The sequence below is a fragment of the Callospermophilus lateralis genome, chromosome 5, assembly GCF_048772815.1.
Source record: "Callospermophilus lateralis isolate mCalLat2 chromosome 5, mCalLat2.hap1, whole genome shotgun sequence".
In the NCBI taxonomy this organism is placed as follows: domain Eukaryota; kingdom Metazoa; phylum Chordata; class Mammalia; order Rodentia; family Sciuridae; genus Callospermophilus; species Callospermophilus lateralis.
Genome location: NC_135309.1, coordinates 39,255,748 through 39,265,817, shown reverse-complemented (window position 1 = coordinate 39,265,817; position 10,070 = coordinate 39,255,748). Strand labels below are relative to the sequence as shown.

Sequence of the window (10,070 nt, the reverse complement as noted above, 5' to 3'; positions counted from 1 at the left end):
TATGTGCTGCTGGGGATCAAACTGAGTGTGTCACATGTGCTATGCAAGCACTCTACAACTGAGACACAACCCAAGCCCCACATTCTACATTTTAAAAGCTTGTTTCCACATAACTGCAGTAGGTCCTCAGTGCAGTGAGGGAGGCGATGCATCCTTGATATTTTCACACAAGAAACCTCAGACACAAGGCCTTTGCTATAGTCATAGAACAAACAAGCAGCAAAACTAGAGTTCAAATCAAGTTCTTATCACTCCTAATCCAGTGCTATCTTCCTTAGAGAAGAGCTATGAAAAGAAGACAGGACAAAAATGCATACAATAGCAAAACAGTGTTAGGCAATATTGTGACATAAAAATTTAATAGGTTTTTAACAAGAGCATTGAATTGTCTTCTGTTATTTGTGTAGGTAAAAGGCTATGGGAAGTTTCAATACCACTTTGGGAGAGGGCTTCATTTTGGTGGGCTTCTCAGATTGGCCTCACCTGGAGCTCCCCTTTTTTACTTTCATTTCAGTATTCTACTCTCTGACTCTCTTTAGCAACACCACCATTATCACACTTTCACAACTGGACCCTCGGCTGCACACGCCCATGTACTTCTTCCTCTGCCACCTCTCCTTCCTGGACCTCTGCTATACCACCAGCACTGTGCCCCAGCTGCTGATCAATCTTTCTGGACTTGACAGGACCATCAGCTATGGAGGGTGTGTGGCCCAGTTCTTCATTGTCCTCGCTTTGGGTGGAACTGAGTGTGTGCTCCTGGTGGTGATGGCCTTTGACCGCTATGCTGCCGTGTGTCGTCCACTCCACTACACAACCATCATGCACCCCCTGCTCTGCCAGTCACTGGCTATCACCTCCTGGGTGGGAGGCCTCCTGAATGCTCTTATTCAGACAGTCCTTGTGGCATCCCTGCCACTCTGTGGCCTGCACTGCCTGAACCACTTCTTTTGTGAGATGCCTGTGTTACTGAAGTTGGCTTGTGAGGATACAGGAGGAACAGAGGCCAATCTCTTTGTGGCTGGAGCCATAATCTTGGTTGTTCCTGTGGCACTAATTCTAGGATCCTATGCACACATTGCTCAGGCAGTGCTGAGGATCAAGTCAATGACTGGGCGCAGAAAAGTTTTTGGGACATGTGGCTCCCATCTTCTGGTGGTTTGTCTGTTTTATGGCTCAGCCATGTACACATATCTCCAGCCCATGGGCAGTTATTCTGAGAGTGAAAGAAAGTTTGTTGCCCTTTTTTATACTGTCATTAGTCCCATGCTTAATCCTCTGATCTATACCCTAAAGAACAAGGATGTTAAGAGGGCTCTGTGGAATGTGCTAGGGAGAGATAGCATTTCCAGGTAGGAGGGGTAATGAGGCCAAAGAACATTTTCTGTGATAACTTTTATTTCCTGAAACACTTTCTGTTATTTAGAGTTAGCTGATCACTAGAAAACAGTGTTGGTGAGACTCGGGATTTTAGCTCCTTCCTTTGTGGGAAGTTGCAAGTGGGAATCTCATGAGTTGCTTTGTAGCTTGTATTTACCATTGTTGTTCAGGAGGGAGTCAGTGCTGATCTGTATCACAGCATCCCACAAAAATAACCCTGAGAAATGGATGTGTTCTGGCCAGATGTAGAGATTAGAGTAGGGAAAGGATTCTACACATTTCTGAGAGTGAGGGGAAAATTAATTGTGAAAAAATGCCTTTTCCAAAGTCAATAACTCCCAGTGTGGAGTTATGTAGATGGCACTGACCTTAAGTGTGGAGGACATGAGTTCACCACTTCATTTCTAATAAATGGCCCCTGGTCACTTCCTCAAATACCTTAGTACCTGTTCTAAGTTCTCCTACAATGATTAATCTTCTAGGATGCTAGTGGTTAGCATATATATGAGTGTCATTTATCTGAATGAAGAAAAAGTCAAATTCATTAGGATAGCATTGAGTAAAAGAGGCATCCAAATCTGGTCAGCTGAACCCAGTCTTAGTCCATGCAACTTGGAGTCATGGAGGTGATATTTTCATGCAAGAGAGAGGAGGTTAAAAAAGAAATGAGCACCAAAACCACCAGCAATGTGTTCCAGGCTATAAAATATAAAAATTATTCATCCTATACAACTGCACATCTGTGCCTATTAACTATCTTCTCTCTAGTCCAAAGAGATTTTTTGTCCAAACTTAAATGATAAAACAAATAGATTTATAGTAAATTCACATATGTGAGCACCATGTAATGGCACACAAATATTTCATTAGTAAAGTGAAAAATCAGACTAGAGATTAGAATACATTTGCATTGTATATAACAAACAACCTACAAATCTTTTAGAAAAAATAAAATAGTCCAATAGAATGTAAAAGTATATAAGCAGATAATTCATGAAGAAAATGAGATGAATAATAAAAAAAAGGAATTCAGAAAATAAAAGCTAAGAATATTAAAAAATTTTCAAAAATGAGATGAACAATAAACCATGTAAAAAGATGTTGAGTCCAACTCATAAAGAATTAAATGCAAATTACACTAATAATGAGAAACAATTTTATGCCCATAACATACATTTAAAAGTATCTTCCAATAAAGATAGTAATGAGCTCCTGGAGTCCTGGACCCTGCTTAGTGATCATGCTGCCCAGGCCAGCTGCGCTGTGGGGCGGGACTTGGTGCCTCCAGTAGAGCCAGTGTGTGTTGGCTCAGGCATCTGGCGGGTGCTGGCTGAAGGGCCTTCGCGCCTGGGGCAAGCACCCCTGGGTTTCTCTGGGGTTTAGCGTTCAGCTCTCTGCAAATAGATTGGATGAAAAAAAAGATATTGACCATGAGACAGTGGTTGAAGAACAGATCTTTGGAGAGAACTCGCCTCCTGATTATTCAGAGTATATGACAGGAAAGAAACTCCCTCCTGGGGGAATCCCTGGCATTGACCTCTCAGATCCAAAACAGCTGGCGGAATTTGCTAGAATGAAGCCAAGAAAAATTAAAGAAGATGATGCTCCAAGAACAATAGCTTGCCCTCATAAAGGCTGCACAAAGATGTTCAGGGATAACTCTGCTATGAGAAAACATCTGCACACCCAGGGCCCTGGAGTCCACGTCTGTGCAGAATGTGGCAAAGCTTTTGTTGAGAGCTCAAAACTAAAACGACACCAACTGGTTCATACTGGAGAGAAGCCCGTCCAGTGCACATTCCAAGGCTGTGGGAAACGCTTTTCACTGGACTTCAATTTGCACACACGTGTGAATCCATACCGGAGACAGGCCCTATGTGTGCCCCTTGGATGGATGCAATACGAAATTTGCTCAGTCAACTAACCTGAAATCTCACATCTTAACACATGCTAAGGCCAAAAACAACCAGTGAAAAGAAGAAAAAGAAGACCCTTCTCGGCTGCAGGAAGCATCTTCCAGGAGTGTGAATGGGAGTAAATATGCCTCTCCTTTGTATATTATTTCTAGGAAGAATTTTAAAAATGAATCCTACACACCTAAGGGACATGTTTTGATAAAGTAGTAAAAATTAAAAAAAAAATTAATAAGATGACATTGCTAAGATGCTCTATCTTGCTCTGTAATTTTGTTTCAAAAACACGGTTTTTTGTAAAGTGTGGTCCCAGCAGGAGGACAATTCATGAACTTAGCATCAAAAGACAATTCTTTATACAACAGTGCTAAAAATGGGACTTCTTTTCACATTCTTATAAACATGAAGCTCACCTGTTGCTTACAATTTTTTTTTAATTTTGTATTTTCCAAGTGTGCATATTGTACACCTTTTGGGGATATGCTTAGTAATGCTATGTGTGATTTTTCTGGAGGTTGATAACTTTGCTGCAGTAGATTTTCTTTAAAAGAATGGGCAGTTACATGCATACTTCAAAAGTATTTTCCTGTACAAAAAAAGTCATATAGGTTTGTTTGCTATCTTAATTTTGGTTGTATTCTTTGATGTTAACACATTTTGTATAATTGTATCTTATAGCTATATTGAATCATGTAGTATCAAATATTAGATGTGATTTAATAGTGTCAATCAATTTAAACCCATTTTAGTCATATTTTTTTTCCAAAAAAAAAAACCCCACAAAACTGCCAGATGGTGATGTTCAGTGTAATTTCTTTGCCTGTTCAGTTACAGAAAGTGGTGCACAGTTGTAGAATGTATTGTACCTTTTAACACCTGATGTGAACATCCGGTGTAACAGAAAGGGCAACAATAAAATAGCGATTCTAAAGAAAGAATATGGCAGAAAAAAAGATGTGTAAAAAAAAAAAGATAGAACTTTGGAGGAGCAAAGTTGGAAGATCAGAGCTAGGCTGCAATCCCTGAACCTCCATAGCCCTGAGTGAAAGCAGGGAAAGAGCAAATGCCCAGGGGGTGGAGACAGAGTAAATATTCTGAAACTCAATATTGAACAGTTTGACACTTGGAGGGACTGGTGTGTCGTTACTGGAGCAGAAAATAAGGACAACATTCCTTGATCCATAACCCTGACCAGGGTGGAGTTTGGGGAAAGGGAGAGGAAAAGCACATGAGCTTACTTCCTTAACAACAGCTGGAAAGAAAATCAGGCTGAATTAAAATGTGACATAAATAACAAAGACAGTGAAAGGGATCAAGTAGCTTAGAACAAACTGTGGACTGAAAGCCAAGCCAGGCCTGGCAGCCATTTTATAGAATTCATAGCTAGCCAACCTCCCTAAAAGAAATTACATCAACACAGCGCCACTCCACCTTCAGATAGCAACAAATAAAACTAGAGGGAATACCTCTGAAATGGGTTGCCCAGTAATCTGTCTAGAAGTTACCTGTGGAGGAATCACTGCTAACTGAAAGGTACTGAAACCCCCTTTCCCTCACCATGGACAAGAGGAGTGCAGTGGAGCTGACCAAGAGCTAATTGCTCTCAGGGACTGCTAACTCTGACCCAGCACTCAACACAGCCTCTGTGGGAGCTCAGACAGAGATGGGCCAACTGACACCCCACCCCATCATGGTGATGAGTAAACCAAGTGTGCTGTACCCACCAGAACTGAGGCTTCTGTAGTGCAGGGAGGCCAGAGACAGCTTGTACCTGCAGGCCTCATGGTTGCAGAAGGGTTCAAGGAGCTTGGATAGCACAGTATCAAGGATATCCCAGAAGAAGGAAGCAGCACAGCAATTCAAAACTGTGAATAGTAAGAGACCAGGGGCAGGCTGTCCACCTGACTCCTTTTCCCAGTCAGCAGAGGGGAACAGAGCTCACTCTTCATACTCACAGGCATTAAGAGCTCTCTTGGGCCAAGTGTCTCTCTATCCCAGTCAGAGGGTCAGTACCCCAGTAATCTAGATCAGCTTGTAATACTGTAATACCACATTAATTTTGATCATTTCAGGTATGTATATCTCTTGTTATACTATGGACTTTCTTAGAATCAGAGATCATGTTTTTTTGCATTTTTTCAGACAAATAGAAGGCACTAAATCAATGTTTTTATCAGAGTAACACTAACTACCACTGAATGGATGTCTACCATACACATGCATTTCCTATCCAATTTGTCATTAATCCACAAACAGTAGTACAGAATAGGTAACATCGCAACATAACACTGGTGGAGAAACACTGAAGCTCAAGCAAGTCAAAAACTTTGTCGAGGTAAAGTTAGTAATAACAGACCTATTCTCTTACATTGCATTATAATTCCTTAACTGACGGCACATAATTTTAAATATTGACTTTTTTGTTTCATAGAGTATGTAGAAAGGTTATTTTCTCAATGTATGATTTTTAGTGAATAAGTGCATTTTAAATATATTGGAAATAAAAGCAGAACCTACAAACAAGAAATATTAAAACATTAAATTTTGTAACAGAGAAATAAAGCTTCAAACTTTTTCACATCAAGGAAATAAGTATTTAGTTGCATCAATTATTCATATATCCTCAGATATATGAATATTATATGAGAAATCAAGGGGAAAATAAGATATTTCAGATGTATGGTGACTATAGTAGGCTTAAAGTGGAATGTGGAATGTTTGGAATCACCACGCTGGGACTCCGAGTTCTCCAAGGCCACACTGGTGAACAACTCTCTTCACCACTCTTAAGGAAGCCTTGGTAATGCCCCAGGGAAGATTGGGTGCTCTCAGTCCTACAGTCAGAAGATGGGTTAATAATATACCAGCTCATTGCTGGTCTCAGACAGTTAGGGTGAGCAATGGGGTTTGTTGTGGGGCATGTACCCACCTCCTAGGTCATGAGCCCCAGCAATCTTTCCTATTGTGGGAGGGAACCATATCTAGTCATTACTTATCAAAGACAGGAATTCTAATCTGATCACTCCCCACAACAAATGAAATCAGAACCAAAGAAGATGGTATTTCCAGATATCACCAAAAATATCCAGTGTTTCTCATATCTGCTTGGAAACCGATAAAATTGAGAAAGATAAATGCAGCAGTTTTCTCTCCTTGACCTTCAAGTGAGTAATGACCAAGTGGTCTACTCTGGCTCCACAGGTGAATCTAGAATATAAGAAATAGTCTCTTAAGCAATTATCACTGGTTTCCATTATACTAGGGCCCCAGTTTGAGGCAAAGAAATTTTAAATTCATACAAAACATTATATCAATGATAGTCTTTTCTTCTCTATTGTCTATCCATCCATCTACCTATTATACATACAACATGTCAAAAAAAAAGTTAGCTACATCTCTTTATTTTCAACTGTGTGCACTTAGAAAAATAAGCTCTTTTTTAATGGGTACTGTGAGGGCTGACTTAAAATCCTTTTGCAGTCCCATCTGTAACTCAAATCCTATGATGCCAAGGCTTTCATTTCCAAAGTAAATTGAGGACATCAGGGGCATGGGCAGAGTTGCTGAAGTAAATCAAGGAGGGCTTCTTGAAGGACAAGATGATGGGATGAAATTCATCCTAGATGGAGACAATGTTCTGGGCCAGAAGTCAGAGTTAAAACAAGAAACTTGCTAATTCAGTCTTTGAATATCAACTAAGCTCTCAGGATGCAAACCTTGTTTTTTTAATTTTTTCAACTTACACTAGAAAATATTGGTGTATTATCTTTGGGAATTTGATAAAAGAATCTTGAAGATCACCCTAAATAGTTGTGGCATAATGTGGGATACTGTGTGATTTCCAACATGAAAGGGTAAGGGTCCAGACAGAGAACGATGGGGGCTATAGAAGAGCAGATGTTGATGGAGGACCGGTAGAAGGATGTTTCAATACTGAACAAGATTTTTGATAGTGAAATTAATCTCTCAACCCCTAAAGAAAGAGCAGGTATACTAAGAGAAATTAGATTCAAATTTTAAAATACATGACTGAGCTATGAAGGTGATTGAGAAGAAATTTGTGGAACCTTCTCTTTTGCTTAGATTAAATATTATGATTTCAATGTGGTTCCATTATAGTCTGACAATATCATTAAGTTGATGGAATGGCATGAAGGATGTAATAGTACATGCTCTTAGAAATATTTTCAAACATGATTTCTGGTCAATAAGCTTATTACTTATAGAGGTCATGCATAGACACACAGATGTGCACACATTTAACCACAAACACATAGAGTTGCACATACATAATCATTGATTTTGGTATTGTAGGAAACCAAATCTGAAAAAATGCATTGTGTATGCATAGGTGATTACCAGTAGAAATTAATTTTTTCATTTTCTGTAGTAAATATGTATGAGATATATAAGAGTTTGGGGTTTAGTTCAGTGAGTAGAGCATTTGCCTACATGTATAAAACCCTGGTTAAATCCCTAACACAGCTAAATTAATTAATTAAATAAATATTCATATGTATGTATACTCATATACATAATAACATTAAATGTACCATTGTAAGTATCTAATTCAGTGACATTAAGAATACTTAGATTGTTGTGATGTTATGCAACCATCACTACTGTTCATCTCAGAAATTTTTGATCATTCTATACTACAACTGTACCCAGTAAACAATAACTTTGTAATCCCCTTTCCCCAGAACCCTGAGGGACTATCATTCTATATTTCTATCTTTATGATTTTGACTATTTTAGGTACCTATATAAGTGAATACATGTAACAAGCGTCCTTTTATATCTGACTTATTTCACTTAGCGTAATGTCTGCAAAGTTCGGCCTATTGTGTTTTGGGGGTTTGGTTTTGGGTTTTTTGGTGCACATATTATACAAATTATCAAAATGAATAAGATCAGGACTAGATAGGAGGCTCAAAACTATCTTACCCATCTTACAGTTAATGGAGGAACATTTTCACCATATCCTCAAATGTTGTGAAACACATTTTAATTCAAGTTCTTCAGAGGAAGCATTGAATTGTCTTCTGTTGTCTTGGAGATGCAAGGCTATGGGAAGCTTTAACACCAGTTTTGAAGAGGGCTTCGTTTTGTTGGGCTTCTCAAATTGGTCACAACTGGAACTTACCTTTTTTGTCTTCATTTCAATTTTCTACTCCTAACCCTCTTTGGCAACACCGCCATCATTTCTCTGTCGCGATCAGACCCTCGTATGCACACACCTATGTACTTCTCTCTCTGCCACCTCTCCTTCCTGGACCTCTGCTATACCACCAGCACTGTGCCCCAGCTGCTGATCAATCTTTCTGGATTTGACAGGACCATCAGCTATGGAGGGGTGTGGCTCAGCTCTTCATCTACGTCTCCCTGGGTAAAACTGAGTGTGTGCTCCTCTTTGTGATGGCCATTGACCACTATGCTGCTGTGTATCACTCCACTACACAACCAACATGCACCCCCTTCTCTGCCAGTCCCTGGCTATTGCTGCCTGGGTGGGAGGTCTCATGAACTCTCTGATTCAGACAAGCTTCATGATGGCCATGCCTCTCTGTGGCCTCCATTACTTGAACCACTTCTTCTGTGAGATGCCTGTATTCCAGAAGTTGGCTTTTGAAGACATTGGAGGAATAGAGGCCTATTTGTTTGTGGCTGGAGCCATAATTTTGGTCTTTCCTGTAGTCCTGATTATAGGCTCCTATACACACATTGCTTGGCAGTGCTGAGGATCAAGTCAATGGCTGGATGCAGAAAGGCTTTTGGAACATGTGGGTCCCATCTCTGGTGGTTTGTCTTTTTTATGGCTCAGCCATGTACACATGTCTCCAACCCATGGGCAGTTACTCTGAGATTGAAGGAAAGGTTGTTGCCCTTTTTTATACTATCATTACTCCCATGCTCAATCCTCTGATCTATACCCTAAGGAACAAGACTGTGAAGGGGGCTCTTTGGAAGGTACTGAGGAAAGACAGAGATTCCAGGTAGGAAGAGAAATGAGGGCCAGTAAAATATCATATAATCTCTTTCATATTATGAATCCCACCTTGTTCCTTGGAAGTCAATTGGTAGTTAACTAGAAAGTACCTTCAGTTGGAATCAAGATTTTATTTACTTATTTCTCTGGAAGTTAGAAACGGGGATCACTTGAGTTGCTTTTTAGGTTAGTATTTATGATCTTTGGCCAGCAAGAAGTAATTGTTACTTGTATCACAACCTTCAAAGAGAAGAGTTGGGATGTGGGTGTGTTATGTCCTCTTGTGGAGAATGGGGATGGATTTTTGACAAGTCAGAGTCTGAATGAAGACTTAATTCAGAATTAAAGCCCATTTCCAAAGCAATGATTGCCAATGTAGTACTCTGTGCTCAAAGGCAGAGAACAAGAGTTTACTTCTGCTTTATAAATTGTGGATTAGGGAGGGATATAGTTGAAAGGTAAAGCTTGGTTAGCATGTGAGAGGTCCTGGGTTCAATCTCCAGCACCAAAATAAATAAATAAATAAATACCTAACCATGACTCTATTCATATCTCGTCACATCTCAGGGTCTGTTTCTAAGGTCCTTTACAGTAATTACCCTTCTATGAAATATGGCACAGTTAAGAAAAACATGAACAGAGTCACTGCGGAGAGCAAGTAGAGTTTCAGATATGATGTCATTTCACCTACTAGAATAAAAAAGCAAAATGATTAGGGTGGTACTGGGCAAAAGAAAGCATAAATATCTTACAAGATATATTAAGAGCTTCAGTCAAGCTACTTGTTT

General features: G+C 39.7%; 1 protein-coding gene and 2 pseudogenes across 1 annotated transcript; all 3 read left to right on the top strand.

Moving 5' to 3' along the window:
- The first annotated feature begins 417 nt into the window (after window positions 1–417).
- On the top strand, window positions 418–1,356 carry LOC143399094 (olfactory receptor 2Y1B-like). Its single transcript, XM_076855813.2, has one exon. It carries the CDS (start codon window positions 418–420, stop codon window positions 1,354–1,356), a length of 939 nt encoding a protein of 312 aa, XP_076711928.2.
- Window positions 1,357–2,764: 1,408 nt separating this feature from the next.
- LOC143399093 (transcriptional repressor protein YY1 pseudogene) lies at window positions 2,765–3,353 on the top strand (annotated as a pseudogene).
- Window positions 3,354–8,362: 5,009 nt separating this feature from the next.
- Window positions 8,363–9,293, top strand: LOC143399091 (olfactory receptor 2Y1B-like; annotated as a pseudogene).
- Window positions 9,294–10,070: the final 777 nt, after the last annotated feature.

Coding starts and splice junctions, on each gene's coding strand:
- LOC143399094 (XM_076855813.2), top strand. CDS start 418: ATGGGAAGTTTCAATACCACTTTGGGAGAGGGCTTCATTTTGGTGGGC.